Source organism: Chamaea fasciata, unplaced genomic scaffold (genome assembly GCF_029207755.1).
Source record: "Chamaea fasciata isolate MVZ Bird 193981 ecotype frontalis unplaced genomic scaffold, bChaFas1.0.hap1 SCAF_2, whole genome shotgun sequence".
NCBI classification, from domain to species: domain Eukaryota; kingdom Metazoa; phylum Chordata; class Aves; order Passeriformes; family Sylviidae; genus Chamaea; species Chamaea fasciata.
Genome location: NW_027094087.1, coordinates 74,690,025 through 74,711,188, shown reverse-complemented (window position 1 = coordinate 74,711,188; position 21,164 = coordinate 74,690,025). Strand labels below are relative to the sequence as shown.

The 21,164-nt window shown below is 36.9% G+C and overlaps 1 protein-coding gene across 2 annotated transcripts in view; it reads right to left on the bottom strand.

The window, feature by feature from the left end:
* GPC6 (glypican 6) overlaps positions 1-21,164 on the bottom strand; it is a 726,194-nt gene that overhangs the window by 180,935 nt on the left and 524,095 nt on the right. For both annotated transcript variants that reach the window (XM_066176351.1, XM_066176350.1), the window contains exon 4: positions 19,306-19,471. In XM_066176351.1, coding sequence (XP_066032448.1) covers positions 19,306-19,471 — 166 coding nt within the window. The remainder of the gene's footprint in view (positions 1-19,305; positions 19,472-21,164) is intronic.

The window sequence follows — 21,164 nt, the reverse complement described above, 5'->3', positions numbered from 1 at the left end:
TGTATTGCTTAAGCATGAGATGCTGGAGAGTCCCTGAGGCCCTGAGGATGCAGCCAGTCTATGCAGCATCTCTATCTGGGATGGAATGGAGATGGAAAGGTCTTTTCCCTAACTTCTGACTTTCTTAGGAACTATGAAGGCACAAAGATGTATTTTGGCACCTTGGCAAGAGGCAGAGTACAGAGGTGTGCTCCAGAGCACAGCTACCCACAGCATGGCCCTAGCTTTTTCCACTGCAAAAATGGGCCTGATTTGATAAAAAACTTCAGGTAGCAGATTGTTTTCATGCTTCTATTTATATACTCTTTAAAATTTTTGTAAGACATTTGGTGGAGGGGAAAAACTATTTAGAAATTTCATATGGGATACATGGTCTGGCTTACCTTAACCCCATTTTATAGTCTTCAGTAGCAGCTGACAAAGCCCTGTTGTTGACCAAGCACTGAAAAACTAAGTATCAATATTCTTGGGCTAAACCATGTAAGCCATGTTTACATGTAAATTTGGCTTCTGGACCACCTACATTTTGGGAGACATTTTTGATCAAATGTTTCTCTAGATAACTCTATCCATTACTGCATCCTTTGGCATTAACCTATCAATTTCCTTTTAAAGGAATGATCATTTTACCTACTTCAAAATGTGAAAGTTTGGGTTTCATTCTTTCCCCCAAAGACATGTCAATTCAGCTGAATTTATTTGTTCCTTTAGTAAGCTCTGAGTGTATACCAGATGGGAAATAACAGATCTGCATAGCTATGCATAATTCTGACATCTTTCAGTCTTTTTATAAAAACACAAAGTTATAAGGGCCTTTAAAATGAAAATATATCACTTTAGGTAAAATGTTTACAGTTTGCTTATCCACATTACAACCATTTCAGAGATCCCAAAATATTTATTTTCAATATTGAACTTCTTTTTATGGTTGATCCACTCTCTTTCAAAGCTGTTCAGTTTACACAACTAGTAAATTACTTTTCCATAATTGCTGTAATTACAGTCCTCCTTGTGCTCACTCTTATCTCAGAACTGTGCTACATTTCAACATTCTGGTAACAGAAGACCTCTTGTTTATGTAGGAGGTAACATAGAACACTGTAAACTAAAATATCTAATTGGGAATCTCTCTGTACTTAATGTAAAGTGATATTACTGCAATTTAAAAGGCTGTAACATCATACCAGTTACACAGAAAGCTTTTAAAGACAGTGTATGGCTCAATGAAACCTTGAAATGTTTAAATTTTTCCTATTAAAAATCAGCCTGAAATCATGGCTTTAAAAAGTGAAGAGAAAATATGCTAATAGTAGGAGGAAAAAAAGGCATCAATATAGTCTAGGTCTTTCCTACAGAACATAGGAAATCCCTGTTTCCTGCTTAACCATCTCTGGAGAGATTGTTAGTGTAACTACTCAGGAGCGCACATTGTCTACTTTGACAAGAAACTGTGCTTTATCCTTCTTGGATAAGTTTCATTGAAAATGGTATTTCCTCATGTTCACAGACTCATGTAATTGTGTTCTAGTTCTCCCTAGTATCTATGCAAAGAGCTACTCAGTTGTTTAAAGCATACCTATGAGGAAATAACATTTAATTACCCAAAATAGTAATATTATGGAAGATGGAAAGGACTTCTTCTTTCAAAGTAATAGCCTTTTTTCTTGTGCATTTAATTATAGTTTTCATTTTCAGCTCCTTTAGCAATGCCTCCTCTCAGTTTTGCTGTCAGCACCAATCATCCAAACCTGCTATTAGGGTTTTGAATTCCTTACCAAAACACCTCAAAAACACAAGGAAAAAGTATCGTCTGCAGTTCTGAAATAGGCTGAAGCTGCATTTCACAGAGCCTTCTGCACTATTGACCTGTATTCACAACTACTATGCTATTTTTTCAGGGATACAATGAAATGAAAATATATTACAAATGGCATTAATTTCAGGATCCAAATTAAAGCTGACCTTGTGTAATAAACTGACACATTAACTGCAAGAAACCACATAGACTTTGTGCATCATATTTCACCATTCCTTCTGTCTAATACCATTTTATTCTCTGCATTCTTTTATTTCTTTTCTTTTTGTTGATGTTATTTATGCAGGAGCCTCCTTAAAGAGAGATTTTTCCATCTCTGTCAGCTTTCCTACATATCCCTGCTTATCAGCCCACTGTTCTAAATCCCATAAGAAAACTTGTTTTGGTGTAATTTTCCATTATTTTAATTGCTCTTTTTCTTACCTATTTCTTAATTATTTCCAGTTCATAAACATGGTTAGGCCTTTAAGGCATTTTGATTAAAGTCTTCAAAATATTTTTGTTCATAACATGTAAGAGGATGTAGTTTACATCATATTTGCATCTTTCAGTACAGTGAGGAGTCTTCAATGAGATCATTTGAAAATTAAAAAAAAACCAAAATCACAATTTCTTCATACTAAAGCATGAAACAATACAAATGACAGAAATGCAAAAGCAGAAATTTATATGTAACTAATTTCCTCCTTTTTAAAAGAAAACTTGTGAACTAGTTATCTAGCAAGTATTAAAGGTTGAAAATTAATTAGAATATATAGTGAACATTTAAAGTATTTGACAGTTTATTTTCTCCAAGGAGATGCAGGTTTTTTCACCACTGTGCTGCATATAATCTAATGAAGGACTAAAAGCAAACATTTAAGATGGAGCAACAGGTAAGAGCTTTTACTACCTGCTAGTGAAAGGCTAGAAGGACATCCTACTCTCTTACCTGACACCTCATCTGTCTTCCCCGTTATGAGCACCATGCCTTGGATTGTGATCCAAGGGACCAATAAGCCAAGACAATTCACTGAGCACACTGAAAAAAACCCCAAACCTGATTTCAAAAAACCCCAAAAAAATCAAACAGAAAAAAAAAAAAAAGAAAAAGTGGCAGGCATGATTATTTTATGCTTGGGCATAAAGGTTCCTGTTCAGAAAAACACCTTATCAGCATCCAAGAGAGTGCAAAGGAATCAGTGCAAATATTCAGCCCTATGGGGTCAAAGGGATGGAGAAGAAATAAATTACAAGACACCTTTTCAGGAACAGTGACCACAGTCATCTCATGCAAAGTTAGGGTTTGCATTTCTTACTTGAGTTGTTCACCCCTTGAATGGATGCTGCTCCAGCTGAGGATTGCAAACAACTTTTCCCCTCATGGTTCATTTTCTGCAAGGTTAGTAAGCTGAAGAAAGCTTAGGAAGAAGGTCAGCAGAATGGAAGGAGAAGGAACACAAGGCTTAGAATGAGTTCTCTAATTTCGACAGCTTCCAGCTCTTAGACTGGCTGATCAGAACCCCTCACCTTAAGGGTGTTACTTCAAAATGTACCTAAAGATCTGCTGATGAAAATGAAATTAGCATTCCACTTCTTATCCTGAACTATTTCTTTCTGGCGTAAGTTGATATAGTGGCATTTGAATTACATCTGGTAGCGGAGGCCTATCCCAGTTGAAAGCCTATCCTAGTTGTGTGGCTGTGTTAGCTTCCTGCTGGTCCTGGTCCCAGTCAGCTCTCCCCAGGCTGGCTGCCCCACTGCTGCTGGAAAAGTCATGGCAGAAACCCATGGCAGAGACAGAAATGTGACTGACCTGTTCATGGCAGCTGCCCATAGTTTCATATCTCTGTAGCATCAAATTAATCTCTTAAATCACAACCTGGCTGATACTTCAATTGACATCACTGGCCTAGGGAGCTATTTTCTCTCCCTGACACTCTCCTCCCACCAGCTCATTCCCACCACGCTGCCTGTCCCTGCTTTGTGTTGGCAGAGCTGTTTGTTTCTGTGGAGGATCTCACGATCAGGGCACTGTGATGGCACGGTGGTACAAACACAGCTGGCTGCCACGTGGGGCCTACCTCAGCTGGCTTAAGTAGGGAGGGTGCCAAATGTGAAAGCATGACCCATGAAAGTGATGCCCAAATGTAGCTGGCTCGCACACTGCCTTCACAGGACTAGAGGTGTTTTCTAACACACCTTCCCACTCCGTGCCAGACCATATGCTTTGCAGAAAACATGGCACCAGCTCCAATCTCCCCTCCCATACAAAACAGTAGAAACAGCAGTGGCAGCTCCTTGTTCCTTCACCCAGCAGGACCCACAGATGGAGGCTTTCAGGCTCTCCTTGTCTCCTCTGAGGGAGCTCAGATAGTTTTCAGGTATTGTGTTGATTCCTGAATATCAAAAGGTGACTGGGCTATCACTACACCTCATCCTAGTGAATCCCTGAGGAGGGTCTGGCTATTGTGAGGAAAAAGGATTAAAAGTTTTAAAGTAAAAATCTTAAAGTAAAGTTTTAAATGTTTTGGTTTTAAATGAAGAAAACTATTGCAAAGAATTGAAAACACAGAGCACCTCAGGGTGGTGTTGTATTATTTTTTGATGTCTCCTAGCTCACCACACATCCCCTCCCTTGCCATGGTGCCAGAACCCACTGGGTCACAGAGTGAGACAAACCAGAGAACAAACTCAGCTAAGCACACTTACTGAGAAAGTAGAAAGGAAAGTATATGTCTTTTTATAGAGCTCAGCCCTCTGGCCTCCAGTGCTGGGACTGGAACACAGGAAAGTGCAGGGAAGACCCTGTCATCACTGTTTTCTGAAGCAGCATCATTAGGTCAGCTAATAATGAAGCCACACTTTAGGAAACATTCAGAATTTTGCATAAAAAGCATGCAAAAATGCACATCTACTCCAGTGCTTGGGTGCAATCTTCATTGGTCAGCAGCTAGTCAGACCCCATGAGATCTGTATTGTTTGCTTCCTATGCTCTTTTGGATCACTGCTACAGATACCATGTACACAGTGAGTTTCTGCAGAGAAAAAAAAGTAATTCATCTGTCTCAGGTGACAGCTTCCTAAAGACAAAATTACCCACAGTGATTAGAAAGTTCAGATAGTCGTGATGATTTCTCTGAGTGCACACGGAAATTTAAAAATTACGGCTTTAAAAATAGGAATTAAATAAATCTCTTCAGATTGAAAGTCAGGATGTAGAGACAGAGTCTGAATAATTCAGGGAATCTTGAGATTTCTTAGTCTATGAGAATATAAGCTCTAAACTGTGATACTTTTCTCTTTTCAGGTTTATACTTGTAGTAATTGTACATAGATATCAAATGGATTAAGATTGTTCAACATCTCTTCTGCTGTGTGTTTCTTTCGTTAAAAATGTCAGTCTCTGTAGGAAGAGGGAAGATGGTATTCTGCTTGGAAATATCTATTCCAGCTTTACAGATGATAGATATGGCTGAGCCATCAGTGAACTCACGTTATAGGACCCACTTGTGAGCTCAGGGAAACACTGCTAGCAAGCTTAGGCTCAAATCTGTGCTACCATTTTATATTATAGTCAGTACGTAAACCAGATTTCAGTACCTATACAAAATAAAACTCAACTTGCATCTTAATTGCAGTAAACATATGACAAAGAGTCCTATTGATATCTGTGTTTACTTTTAGCAATAAAGCTTTTTTTGATGTGGCCTGAATTTTCAACCCATGCAAACTCCTCTTGTACAGCAAGTTTTTTGGGGAATTGACATGTGTTGATAAAACAAGGTGCCATTCTCACTAGGCAAACAATCTTCCACTTAATGTTCAAATAGTGGGAAGGGATGTGTGGGTCATCATGACATTTCCAAATAACAGCAATTCACCCCACAATTTGCTGCAACAGTTAGAAAATATTTTGTGTTAATCCAAGCACTTGGTCTGATCATCCAGATGATTCCATGAATGCCATGAAAATTTTCTAGTTTACAGATCAGAAAAACAGGGTAAAACCTGTTGCTTTACTGGCCTATGATCAATTAAAGAAGAAACTGTGATTCCTAAAGGCCTGCTTTTTTTCATCCATCTCCATTTCTTTAACTCACTGAAAGCTAGTAGTTGTACATAGTACTTGCAGTGTTGATTAATTCTTTCTTTCAAACAATAGTTTTATAGAAAGATATTTCGGTTGAGATGGTGCCCATTCACATTCTTGGCACTTCTCTAAAACATATGAAGGCATTTGCCCCATTTCCCCCACATAAAGAAACTACGTCTGTTATTCTTCAAGCATTAGCTTGCTGTCTCCGCTGAAATACAGCTTTTTAACATAAGAACATTTAAACATTTTAAAATTTTGTTATTTAAAATGTTGTGTAATGCATTTCTGGGAGCTCACTCAGCTCTCACATCCTTTCATTCACTAAATAAGAAGTAAAAATTAAATACATCCATGTATATAAGATGGAATAGCTCAACTCTGCACCTTTTCTCTTATCTTTCATAACTGTTACATAAATTCTTCTATTTAATCTTGAATGGGGTCATCTATAATTGTTTGAATTTGGTGATCTTGTTTAAATGCTTCAGAGAAATATTCAGTCATCCAATAGAAATCAAACAAAATATTTTTTCTATCTTATCTGTATTTTTTTAAATTAGAGGAATCTGACAGATAACCAAAGCATTGAGTAGCTGTAGAATTCAGACTCGAAGGAATTTCAATAGCTACCCACTTTCCATTGAAAATATTGATATTTCATAACTAACCTATTTGCCTTGAATCCTAACTGTTCTACAAGGTGTTCTATGGCAATATAATAGTTATTTATTCTATTAATTTCAATAGAATTTCAATATAAAATAATGAAAAGCAGAGACTGCATATCCAGTAACTACTAATTCAATACCATTTTTAATTTTTATTTTACACTTTATATTTTTCCAAGGATTGAAAAGCAATTTGGTCTACAGGAAAAGCTAATTAGTTTTTTCATATTCGTATTAGGGATCTTCAATGCTTGGAATAATACTTTTATGCCTGAAGGTCCTTCAGTCTACCCTGAGAAATACTCTCAACTGGTGGGAAGTTTTTCAGAAAAATCTACCCTCCTCTCCTGAAACACAGTAAGCCAGAGATCTGAGTGTATTTTTTCTCTTTTATAACAGCTCAGCACATATGTGTAGGATATATTGAGAGTTAGTTTCCAAGAAAAATATATCAGCAAATAAACTGAACCGGAATACCAAAATAATACATGAGATAAATGAAGGCTCATTTTAGATGGAACCCTTTATTTTGTATGGTATTCCCAGATCTCTCAAACTTGGGTGTAGATTTATGGAGAGGCATTCAAAAATTTTGAACAATAAAGACTTCTGATAACACATGGGTTTTGTGACCAACTTAAAAGCTGAAAGATGTATTACCCTTCCTCATAAATGCTTATTATTTTCATGCATAACAAACGCAGTGTTTTTCAGTTTAAACATTTGTTTCAGAAGTCCACAGAAGTGAAAGTGACAATAAAATAGAATGCTTTTAGAAAAATAAGCAATGAATTGTGGCAAGTAGAAACACATTTCCTACAAGGCTGATTAAGTTATACTACAAGAATCTTGTGTGCAACATGCTTTGCATATTTATTTAAAACACTAAAAAAATGAAGAATTAAACAAAACTGGAAAAAAATCCCCACAAAATTTCAACTTACAAAATATTCATGGATTAATTTTTAGTTTGTCATAAGAAATACATAAACCCCTTCTTTTGAGTGTACAAATGAAACACAAAACACAAACTATAGCTATGTGTGACCAGAACTGTCATTCCTGTTCCTAAAGTAGAGAGAGTCTATATCCTGTTCATTTCCTTCTTTCATCAATATACAAAAATAAGGAAACTGAAGTATAACTAAAGGCCACTGGATCTTATCCTACATGTTTTATTAAAAGAGCTAAATCTACTGGAAGACCTTTTTTTTCATTTTATCTGTGAAATCCAAGCTAGAATCTTGTGAGTGCTCTATGTTTTATTGTCTCATGCTCAGGGTAACTTCTTGCCTTTTTGGCACTGTCCATTCTCCAGGGTCCCTCGTTTGTTTTAGTGATGGTTTTAATCTTATTCTGCAGTTGAATTAAGTGCAAGATGCTGTTGTAACCTGTACACTGAGAGCGAAGACTGACCTTTATCTCATTTTATAACATTACAGTGAGATGCATTGCTTAATTGAAAAATTGGACTCTTTTCTGAGGTCAGCAACAAATATCCAGCAGAACCAAAAGTGCATTCTTTATTTTTCAAGCTGTTACTTTCTCCTTCACAGTTAATGTATTTTAAGAGTTAACAAGACAAGACAGATAAAAAGGCCCTTTGCTGCTGCAAATTGAAGTCTGATTTTATGAAGATGAGTTCCTACTGACATGGAAAGTTCTGGTGGCTAAATGAAAAATACATGTTATGGGACTTTAAATTCCCATAGGTTAACTTGCAATATAAATGACATTAAGGGATGTTGAATGTTATATTACACGGCAGGTGACACTGAATAACACAGAGAAATAAGAAATATAAGAGCAGAGTTTTTCACATTACCTTCTATACACATTGAAATTTCCCAAATGCATCAGAACACTTTTAGATTCCACTCTTGCAAAAATGCTCAATGAATTTTCGGCCATACAAGCTCTGTCACAGCACTCTGCACCAAACTAGTTCTCTTGACTTTAGAAATGGTAAGATATTCTGCTGATAAGGCAGAGACAATGGAGAGGGAAAAAAGATCTACTTTCTACTAGTATTTCCTGCTTCTGACAAAACATTCCTCACAAGAAAAAAATGGAGGGTTGACATATTACAAGAAAACAATCCATAGGACCCTTATCAGAAAGAAGTAATTACTTCCTGAATCTTCTGTTTTACTAAAAATTCTAATCTCTGTAATGGTTTCAAGTGTTTGCTTCACTAAATCTGGTACTGATATGGGCTACTACCTTGGGATCTTTATCACAGTCTCTTTGTCCAATTATGAGAGATTTATAGCTCAGCCAAACGCTTTTCACCTTCTTCTATTAGCTTATCTTTAAAGACCCTTTCCAAAACAAGTAAAGTGACTCAATCTAATCTATGCCTTTGTATATATGTATGGCTTCATTTGAAAAAAAAGAAAACATTTTGTTTACATTAAGAACATTAATATTGTATTAGCATTACATATTATAATACATATTAATATCACACATATAATATACATACATATATATGTATGATACATATGTACAATATATACATCATACATATGTATTATAGTATTTAATATTAATACAAGATTATACATTTGAGCAAGTTTTGCCACATTGCTGATAATGTTTGGAGCTTTTGGCAGCATAATAGGATAATATTTGTATAGTTCAAAAAATAAGCAGTCAAAAAGTAAAGAAAATTCAATGATTTAGACTGAGAGTGTCTACACATTTGAATTCTTTTAATGAATTGATTTTTCATCTCCAACAAATGTAAAATTGAAACTTTCTCTAAAATTCAAGAAGTAAAAAAGCATATGGAACCAATACTAAGAAACCCCCAAACTTGTCATTAATGGAATCTGGCATATTAGTTATAATCAAAAATCACTTTTTGTGTGTGCATGTGTATTGTTCATTTGGAGCATAAGGTTTTATTTGTAAGGAGAAATTAAGGCTAGTTGCCAATACTACTTTGTTTCTGTATTTCAAAAACAAATCTCTGATTCTCAACAAATAATATACATAATATCATAAATAGATTAGCCTTCATTAAGAACAGATTTAAAATTATAATACAAACCAAATCAATCTCAGTTTTGCTTTGACATCAGTGTCAAAATGGATCACCTTTTACTGATATTGTATAATAAACTCAGCAAAATATTTTCAGATATAACCAAGTGTTTTGATAGTCACATGTAGAACAAATTTGCCCTGAGTTACATTTATCTCTCCATTACATTTGCCTGAATAATGGAGAACATAATTTGACATTTGTTTCTAATAAGAAATTTAGAGAATCTGAAATAGGTAGTAAATCAATTCAGCAGAAAAACCACATCATTCAAGATATCATACAGTTTCAAGTTTATTTTCCATACGAAAATTGTTTCTTATTCATGCAGTTTTCTAAAATGGATGCAAATTCCAAGATAAAACACTTTAAATATATAAAAATGGTGTCATGGTGCAACCAATACTTTCCACAGATATACAGTTTTAAATGTAGTGGAATACAAGCAGAAACAAAGTGCAAAACAATGGGTAGAGAGATAAATTTTATTTCAACTAAGGTTGAAATAAAACTGTCAGTACTCCTCTGGCCAACATTCTAATTATAGAACAATTATTTTTTTCTTAAAAATAGGGGTGCTTGCCAAACATAGAATTCAGATTATCTAAAGTGTATCAGTACTGACCAAGTCAAATTATGATTTAACTTAAGTTTTTAGAAATAAGATAATTTTCATCCTTAGTGTAAGAACAGCATTGCCTCAATTAAGCACAGCCAAATTGTAAGTTCAAACCAATTACAATTATATTTAGTCCCACCTGCTTTGGGTAAAATTAAACTCACATGTCCGTCATTTTGATTTGTAATCCTTAAAAAAACCAAACCAAAAACCAAACAAACCCACAACTGCATGGAGTTGTAGCTCTTTCAGGTAACTGAACTGTAAAAGCACAGCCAAGTTCTGTAGTCTGGGTGTGTGCTTCATTCACATTCAAATGCCAGAGAGACCTGCTGCCCCAAATCCCCCAAACCAGAAGGGAAACCAGATCAGGTAAGAGGCACAATATTCTTCAGCTGGTCCCTTACCTATGAAACAGGGAGATCAGCACAATGAAATGCCTGAGGGATATCCTGACATGTAAACAGGGATTTAGCCCTACATAAATGCAATTAATAGTGACATCAAATCCTCCACCGAAGAAAAAATTCTTTTGAGGTGCCAATATACAAGGTAACCTAGGACAGCAATAGCAGCATTTTTTACTGCTCTCCTGGAAGCAAGGAATCCTTTCAGAAGGCGTAGATATGGACTTGGAAAAGTACAAAATGATAGCCCCAGAACCACAGAGTGTTTGAGCAATAAATAATGAACATATTTCCTGTTTCTAGAAATATCTTATGTAACATCTCTGGGTTAATTCATAGCATTTTAAGGGCAGTGGGAAAACAGCTTCCCCAGCACTTCCCCTGAATCTAAACAGAGAGAAATCTGCTGTTCTCTGCAAGTTCCAAACTGCACTCGTGTACTAGACAGACATTTCCCTTTTATGTGAAACAATATGAAAGACTTGGAGATGAGGAATGAAAATGGAACTAAAAAGTCATCATTTGGGTCCAATGGTTTCATAATAAAATCTTTTAAACTTTTAAACTTTTTGACAATGCTGATCAGTCTTGCTATTTTCAAAAGAAGCTGTAGCATCTAAGTGCTGCAGTCAACATGGGGCCTGCTGAAAATGCTGAGTATATGACTCTTATATCACTACAAGTTTTGAGAAGCTTTTTCCTGCATATAGAGAAATCACACAGTTCAAGAGAACTGTGTTTGTATGCCAAAGGCAGAATTCTAGAAAGGCTGAATTTGATCCTGTATTGGTAGCTGTCATATGACATGATGATGGGTGATGGGCACTAATGTCTTTTGTGCCTTAAAGAGAATGGCATAGTTAATTTCCATATGTGATTTCCACAAGACATGTCAAAGCTCAAGGTCCCAAGAGGTCTGCTGCTATCATTCAACTAAACATTTTCAGAAATCCACAGTCCCTCTTCAGAAGCTGCAGTCTTCAAGAGTCAATCTGAGTGAATCCATTAGCACCCTTCCAGGATGCACCCCCAAGTAACAAGCTGTCAGTGGTGTCACTGGCAAGATCAGGACAGATGAGTCCCAGCTCTTTAGATCCAGTGACAGGAGCACAATCCCCACAGTTCTACAGGAGGGAATCTCTTTCTTCAGTGACACATCCTAAAGCAAACATAGAGGGCAATGGATGCTGTGAGTTGCTTGTTAGAATCTATATTGCCCCAGGGGGAGCATAGAGATTTGGCAGGGTAGGTAGAGTTTAAGCAGCAGGCAAGTGCTGGTGCTATTTGCATTCTGCTGGCAGTCCCACAACTTCAGAGAACTTCTCTCAGGCTGAATTCATTTCCATCCGAGGAATTACACATCCAGGTTGCCTATCCTTTATACTTCTGAGGTAAGAAAAGCAGTGGGAAATAACAAATACAGTTCCCCTCTTCTACACATTGTTTACCTTACTGAATAGTGATGTCCCCTTTATTTTAGGGGTGCTCCTATGTATCTAAACCATCAGATCTTGGTATTGTATTTAAATTGTAGGCAGTGATTATATTATTTCTGGAAAACAAGAGGAAAATATTGGTTCATGGAGGTTGCTGCTTACAAGAGAATGCAAAAATTATAGTATTGTAATCTTTTAATTAGGCATTGTCAAGTTGAATTCATTTTTCATTCGTACAGTTATGTATCTTTAACCTGAACTGACATAATTGTTAACAGATATTAAGTCTGTGTTTTTAATAACACTGCAAATTCCTTCATGTTGTTGTCTATGCATTATGGACACTAATGGGCCTGACGCACACTAAAGATTTTTCATAAAAACAGTTAGATTTACCTCTGAAAATCTTATTCTCAACCTCTGTGCAACCAGATTTGTAATTGTATCACATATCAGAGTACTCTACTCATTTTTGCTTGTTTTTGTAAAAATAGGCTAAAGTAGGGAAAAAATCTCTGAACTAGCCATCCCATTTTTTTATATAAATCACAATGTGGCTTCACACCCGTGGAACCATCCACCAAACCCTGACACTTCAACTAAGGGAATAGATACTGGTGTATAATAGCTACTATAGTCTGTAGAGAAGAGACTTAAAGAAAATATTACTTCTGAAAACTCTGCAGGCACGAAAGTTGTTTTAAGAAGTAAGTAGAAAAGATGAAAGGTATTAAGACAATTTTTCCTATTTTGATTGTGATGGTTGGCAAAGGTGGTTTTGCTTGAGATGTCATGATAACTTTGGCTCAGGAAGAAGGCAAGAAGAGATGATTTTGGCCTAAAATTTTAAGTACTTTTAAAGCATACAATAATTGAAAATAAGGCTTTATATTCCTTTTTGGAATAGGGTTTGAGTTTTAGGCTGTCTTGATCATGAATTCTATCAGTTTTTATATCAGCACAAGATGCAAAATATGAACTTTTAGTGTTTATATTCAAGTGTCCATTCTATGCTCATTAAACCAAAATTGATGAATTTCTACCAGAAATTCTGAATTTGGAGTAACGGCAGTCCAGGGCTGCAGGAATCTTTCCAGTGCCTCTCCATGGAGAAGATAATAGAACTTTTTTTTTTTTTTTTCTCCAGAGTCTTTGTGAAAGGCTAACATATATAAATAATACAGTATAATTTCATACAGGGATTAAGGAGGAGGGTGGTCAAGAGAAGATATTCAATTTCCAGGTAACTAAAGTTGCAAAAAAACTTAATTTAGGTCTTACTTACCATGATTAAGCCAGAACAAGACTTTTGCCTACTGAGCATAACAACAGATTGCCAGCCTTCGCTCTGTACTATGCAAAGATATATAAAAGGAAAGATGAAGCAGAGTCTCCTGGAAACTATGTTGAAACACACGAAAAACAAAGAGGTAATTGGTGACAGCCAGAATTGTTTTATGAAGGGGAAATCATGGCTGACAAATTGGCAACCTGCTATGATGAGGCTACAGCATTGGTGGATAGAGCAGAGCACCTGACATCATCTACATGGACTCATGCAAAGGGTTTGACAGTGTCCTACCTGACATTCTTGTCTCCAAATTGGAGAGACGTGAGTCTCATGGATGGACCACTTGGTGGAAGAAAAACTAGCTGGATGGCAGCACACAGAGTTGTGCGTCAATGCCTCATTGTTCACATGGAGCCCAGTGATGAGTGGTGTCCCTCAGGGTCAGTACTGGGGCTGATACTGTACAATTTCTATGCTGGTGACAGGGACAGCAGGACTGAGTGCCCCCCAGCAAGTTTGCTTATGGCACCAAGTCTGTGTGTGTGAGACAATTCCAGGATCACACCAGTGTGGTGTAGTCAGCATGCTGGGGGGAAGGGATGTGCCATCCAGGTGTTCTGGGGGGTCCCTGACAAGCTTGAGAAGTGGGACTGCATGAACTTCAAAAAATCCAGCAAGGCCAAGTGCCAGGTTCTGCACCTGGATCGTGGCAGTCCCAGACACACCTACAGGCTGGCTGGAGAGGTGATTGACAGCAGCCCTGCAGAGAAGGACTTGGGTGTGCTGGTTGATGAAAAGATCAACATGAGCCAGAGGAACCCTGGGCTGCATTAAAAGCAGCATGGCCAGCATGGCAAAGGAGGGGATTCTGCTCCTTTACTCTGCTCTTCTAAGACCCCACCTGGAGCGCTGCCTCCAGCTCTGGTGTCCCCAAATAAGGAAATGGAATAGTTGGAACAAATCCAGAGGACCATGAATTTCATAAGAAGACTAGATCACCTTCCCTGCAAGGACAGGCTGAATAAGCTGGGGCTGTTTGGCCTGGAGAAGAGAAGGTCGCTTTGGGACCTCATAAAAATCACAAGAAAATAGTAGAGAATTAATATTACTACTATAGACTGATTTTTCTCTGAGCCAAAGTGAATATTGAGGAGACAGTTATTCTTGTAATAACCCACTAAAAAAATCAAATCAGGGTGGCTTCTTGAAACATTAAAAGTGAAATGTTTATCCTTGTGCCTGTGCATGGAACAGAGAAAGCACAGAGACCTGAGGACTTTTGTAAGCAGTAAATGAAGCTGATTGCATATTTTCAACCTAAAGCTTTCACTAGGAGTAAGTAGTTAAGGTTTTGTTGGGTTTTTGTTAAGGTTTTGCTGGGTAGTGTTCTGAAAATGATCTAGTTGCTCTAAGTGAGACTGCACGGTATACTTTGGCTCAGGAGAACTTCTAAGGTAAGTGTCTGAGTCATACTAATGGGAAGAAAAAAGGGATTCTTAAAGCACAACAAGAAGAAAGTTAATTAGTAATGTGGAGCCATTGTAATGACAATAAGAAAAATAATTTTAACTCTGGAAGGAGAATCTTTTGCTGAAGCCTCGCAGATATGATTTTCTGCTCTGTTGAAGCCTGGCAGGATGGTGGCAGTAAGAGGTGTCTGGCTCTCAGCTTTGCAGGCCTTGAATCCTGCAGTGTGAACACGCTGCATGCTGATCTGCCTTACTACACAGCACAGCTTGTCAAATATCAAAAACACTCGGAGCAAAGCCACTTGCTCTCCACTCTAAGCAGAAGGGTGGCTGTGGACATAAACTCTTGGCTCCTTTTCACAGACAGGCAATCTCTGCTACTGCACAACTTCTGAAGTGTTGTCCTCAAACTCCTGCCTACTAAAACATGGGGGTAAGGTCAAGATGAGTCTGATTTATCATTGAATAATTTGTAGGGAAAAAAATAGACCTATAATTTCTGCTATTATAAATAGCCATGCAGTGTCAAACCTCTATGGATTGCATTTGATACACTACTACACAGGCATTACACTTCGTCACTAAGAACAGCAACAAAGCATTTATTAATTTCTCTAGATTTCAACAAAAAGAGAGCTCAGATACAGTAATTGCTATGATTAAAACAATTACCTGGTTTTTCACTCTTCTGTTGTGCTGAATAACTTATATAAGGACTGTCATATTTGGCCCACAGTCTTGCTAGATTTTCAGGTTTAGTATCATCTGTATTTGTGTCTCAAGACAGAAGAAACTTAACTCTAACGCTAATTTGTGAAGGAAATCCAAAAAAAAAAAAAAAAAAAAAAAAAAAAAAAAAAAAAAAAGTGCTATAGCTACTTTGCCATCCTGATGCACTTGCTTCCATGGAAATAGTCTTTTTACAGCTGTTGATTCTGAAGCTGAATGAGGATACCAAGAAAAAGCATGGTGTCCACAGAGGTGGGCTCATTCCTCAGCTGACATTCTTCCTTGATAAAAAAGCAGTTGAAGGGAAAGAAATGACCAATTATAGGGAAAGTTAAGGTTAGGGAAAGTTAAAGAATCTCAAGATAGGAACATGGACTTAAATACAGGTTAGTAAGAGAAAGAGAAGTAACAGTATTGCTAAAATTAAATGCCATTCTCTAAGATACAGGGGCTTTAAATTTTTGTTAGTGGGAATAATTTTATCCATGTCTTCTGTTTCTGTGACAGAATGAACAGTGGGATGCCTGATTCTTATTGCTGTTAATTGGTATGGCTCCATGGAGAGAAGCATGATTTTTACTATGTCTGTTGGGCCAAGAGACAGAGAAAATCCCCTTTTCCCCACTCCACAGAATCAGTCAGCTCCTCCCTGAGGCAATCTCCTTCCTCAGCAGTACAGTTCCTCTGGTCATGCTTTTTATCTTGCATTTGCTAATTTTGCTTGAGACGGGTGCAAAGGAGATTATGATGGGTAACTGACAGGCAAAACATCTGAAGCAAGCTTTGCAAAATACACATTTTCAAAGGCAGTGCAGCGGGTTTACTTCTAAAAACCTCTTAAATATTTTATATAGATACCTGAAAGGAGCATTTTTTCATTACAATTTTATAATTATAATATGATATTAAAGACTGTCTTCCTCTCTCAGGAAAAATTCTGAGTTGCAGATGATCTGCTAGAATGAGATGGGCTACATTTGGCTTTTATCACGCAATAATATAGGCAACAAAATACAAAAAGCCTATAATGAAGTGATACACAAAGAAGGACACAGACTTTAAGGTGACAAAACCAGGAAATATATAATAAGCCATGTGTCATGCTGCTGCAGCTGTTTCACCTCTTACCAATTTTCACAGTCTATAAAATCTTGGAAAGCACCAGATGTTTAAGGGAAGTTCTCCCACTCTCCCTAGTTTTGAAAGTAGAGGCAAGATTTATTAGTGCTATATATATGTGATTTCAGTCCTGACTTCTATATTTATAAACTAGGTGAAATATGCAACACATCCTGTTGTCAAACAGCCCATTTACTTTCCTCTGCTCCTCCTCATGTGCAGATATTGCCTGTTGCTGGACCACTGTTGTAACTACAGAATGTATTAGGACACGCAGCCCAAACCACAGGATTTACTTAGTTACTGACAAGTGTATCTGAGAGTTTTCTCCTAGTAGGAACTTTTGTCAAAACAACCTTGCAACACACAGATTAAGAACTAAGCAAAACTATTTTACAATGCACAGATTATGAGCTAAGCAAAACTATCTTGTGTATGAATATGCACCAACATTTGGGATTCCTGCCTAGGCAGAGACTGTTAATGCACAAAATTATCTTTTTTTTTCACTAGTGCATGGTTCCTAGTACTGGCACAGGGATAAAAACTGCTCATGCGTAATTTCCAATCTTTCATAGCTCAGCGGTGCTGCAAAATGTTGCTGTTCATTTTAATTCAGTGAGTAGAAGTTTTGTTGTGTTTACCACTAAGGGAATTGCATGTGTTATTAGAAAGCCTCTGACAGCTGTCAGAGACAACTTGCCTCATTTCAGTCTTTCTTAAAGGAAGTGCCCTCATCTTCAGCAAAGCTGTCACAGGCCTGAAAAATGGGATGAAACAGAATACCTTTTCCAAACACATGAAAATCTCTGTATCTTCTCTATTTTTTTCCCCATAAAGTTACAGAGGAGAAGTTGTATAGTTAGAAGAAAGAGGAAGTATGATTTGATGTTTATACTGTGTAGTGTCTTGTCATCACTGACCTGCAGGGATAATTACATAGTAGTCTGCCTGACATGGTATTTAATAAATTAGCACTATGTTTTAACATAACATACAAGCTTTCATGCAGTTTTTATTTTCTGAGCAAGAACAATCAAAACGAGAGAGACATTGATGAAGACAAAGGCTCTGCAGCAAAGACTCTGAAAGTCTGAATCTGTAAGCATTTCCACACTTTCCAACACATCTCACCATGCCCAGGACTCTTACTGAATTTAAAGCATCAGGAAAGGAAATTGTCCCTTAACACCACAAACCTTAACTTCCAGTTTTTGATTTAAACAGGTGCTTGCCTTAATAAAACCACTGTTGTTTATTTTAGTTCAAATGTTTGGGTTCTTTTTCTTATATGCCTACATTATTTTTTTTGATCAGAATTAGTGACATTTCACCACTTGCTTATTATTCAATGACAAGAAAAGTAGCTTGTGCAATGTCCTTAACAAGTTAGCATTGTTTTCCCATCAGCTTCTACTTTGCTTTCTGATGATGATCAGATTGTCCTTTTTACTCCAGTAATCCCATGGGTATCCCTCCATACAACACTGTTTCTGATGTCAACTTCCTTAACCAGTACAAGAGACTGGGAAGGCAAGTGTATCTGCATCATTTGTTTAATATTGTTGTTTGCATGTTCTTTTTATAGCATGCTCAATGCTCTTTTTCACTTTTCATACTCTGATTCATTTTTCATCCTGTTTTCTTCTCCCTATCCATCTTGCACTGCTGAGTAAAGCAAAAATCCATTAATGAGTCAGAGTCAAATTTTCAAAGTCACATTGGTCAGTGGGGTTTGAAATTAAGCAGAATGAGATTGCTTATGTTTTATCTTTCCAAAAATAGAAAATAAATTTCCTTTCTTCAGCTGCAATAAAGGAAGTTCTATCCCATTTTTCCAGCTGCATTTATTTTTCTGAAATTTGGTCCAGACTATGATTATCATTAGTGTCTAGGCTAACTAGCTGTTCCATTCCTTCCATATTATCATCAGCCTTGTCTAATTGTCATCCTATCCTATCACCAAAAGCAACTTAAAAGCAGTATTTCTTGTTATATGTTACTTTTTTGGTTGCGGGTTTTGGGCTTTTTTTTTTTGGTTGTTGTTGGGTTTTTTTGTTTTGTTTTGTTGGGGGTTTTTTGTTTGTTTTTTTTTTGTTTGTTTGTTTGTTTTTTAAATTTGTTTTCTACAGGATTGCAGCAAATGAGGAATTCATAATTTTTCATATATGTAACTTTTGAAGCTTTTTGACTATGTACTACCAGAATTAAGAACAGCAGCTGTTGTGATTTATGTTGACTTGATGTTATGCAATGTTATTATCTTCTCAGCTTGCAAGAGCCTATTTTTTAGTTGTAATACATACTATTTCTGCCATGTTAAGCTTGTTATCAAATCCTCAACCAAATCTTTCTCAACATTTCACACAGCATGTAATAATTCATCTCAGGAGCTGTAACACCACACCATTCCTTTGGAAATATGAAATGTGAAACGTGACTGGCTTAGGGCAGGGTGAGCAGACATTTCTTACTGCGAGCCTTGAAGTTCAATTAGAAAGTGAGCTGCATCTGCAGTTGCTTCATTCCGAATATTGACCAACAGTGTCTTCTAACCTCACAGAGCCCTGCAGAGATTCGATATTACCAGAGTTTCCTTCCACTAATATTTAAACTCTTCTTACCTATGAACAGATTCCACTCAGTATCCAAATCAGCCTGATTTGCTAGGCAGCCCTTCATTACATTGAGGCAATAGTTGTTGCAAGGTTTCACAGTGGGAAGTCCTCTGCAGTAAGGGCAGTACAACATCTTCATTAACGCCCGGATGCACCCTGGGGTGGGACTGACCTGCAGAGTTTAAGCAGGGAAAGAAAAAGAAAAAGGAGGAAATCAATCTCCTGTTCTGTGAATTTCGGGATGGCTGAGATTGTGCCTCTCAAGCAGTAAGTGCAGAAGGGGCAATTTGTGAAAAGAGCTCAACCCTTAATAACATCCTCCTATAAAACTAATCAATTCCTGCCAATTATCTTCATTTAGCACAGCAGCAGCTTTCAGGAATGCAAAAATCAACACTCCCCTACTGATAGCAGTGCTTGCCTCCCCAGCCCTCCCACACACAATCTCCTGGAAAAGCGAAGGAAAAACATCCAGGGAATCAGGTGGGTAGTAACTGACTGATCCTAGCACGGAGGATCCTGAGGACACTTCTCACTCTTCCTATGTAAACTAGAACTGTCAGTCACTCCAAGCACTGGATTAAAATCTCCTCTTTATTAAAGCACACTAAATCCAGGATAATCCTGATGGTTTCTATAAATTTATTCAGAACTACACAATGACAAAGGGATATCATTCTGTTTTCAGACAAAAATACCCTTATTTCTTCTTAGACAAATTCATAAAGAGATCAGACAGGGTTTGTTTGGAGTTTTTATTTTTTTTTTGTATGCTTTCAGCATCTCAAGTGACAAAAAGCATTATAGACAATCTAATGCATTTCAATTTTCACATCAGCATGGCACAGATCTGCACATGTCCACTTCTCTTCTGTATTTAATTGTCTAATCTCAGACTTTAAGTCATAGGTACTAGTGAAATATACATTTTCATGCCAGGGTTTCTAACTTGGATTAAAAGTGCACACTAGGTACTACTCACATTAGCATCTTGTCACGGTGTAGTGGACCACAAGTATCTCATGCTGGAGTGACAATCTAGAGCAATGACAAAGAGCTGCAGGTTCCTCAGTGATTTCAAAATTCCTGGACAGGAGATTGCAAAGCAATGGCACTCCTTTCACTCAACCTGTTGATTTATGTATAAATGCAACACTACCAATATGAATTTGAAGGGATTAAACTATTTTTCCATAATGTTAACTTGTGCTGAAAGCGTGAATCTAACTTTGCACTATAGTGGTACAAACTGAACTGATTGATGTCATTTAAATTATCAGGATTGTACTAAAATTGTTTGTTTTCTTTTTCTCTGGAATTTGTTTTTCCCTTTTTGATGTTAAATCATTGATTTTTAGAGAACTATACAGAACATAGTCCTTACATGGGACATTTTTAAATTTAAATGATTCTGAGATATAGCACATGCTTCTGAATATGCTCAGAAGGGATTTTTGCTTTAGTTTCCTAGGGAAACGCACTTTACCAGCAGAACACTGATGGCATGTGTGAAGGTATATTTATTCATCCTTTTCCAATAGCTTTTGAACCATCAGCCAGTTTCAATCAAATTTAACTGAGCACTTCAGGTCTCAGTACATTAAGATCCCACGTGTTTTTTCTTTTAAATAGGCAACTGAGAGAAAAAGACGAGAGAGGCTCTATTATTGCCTTTACTGAGGAAGAGGGTGAAACATGAGGTCAGTTCCTCATAGATATCAAAGAATCCACATTGCAAATGATGTTATGAATGACCCATTGGTTAGAAAAAGCACAAGGGAAAACTTTCACCTTATTGAACAGCAGGAAATCCAAATTCCAAAAAAGGTGGACTTTATTATTTTCACTGCTCAGAACTATTTTTT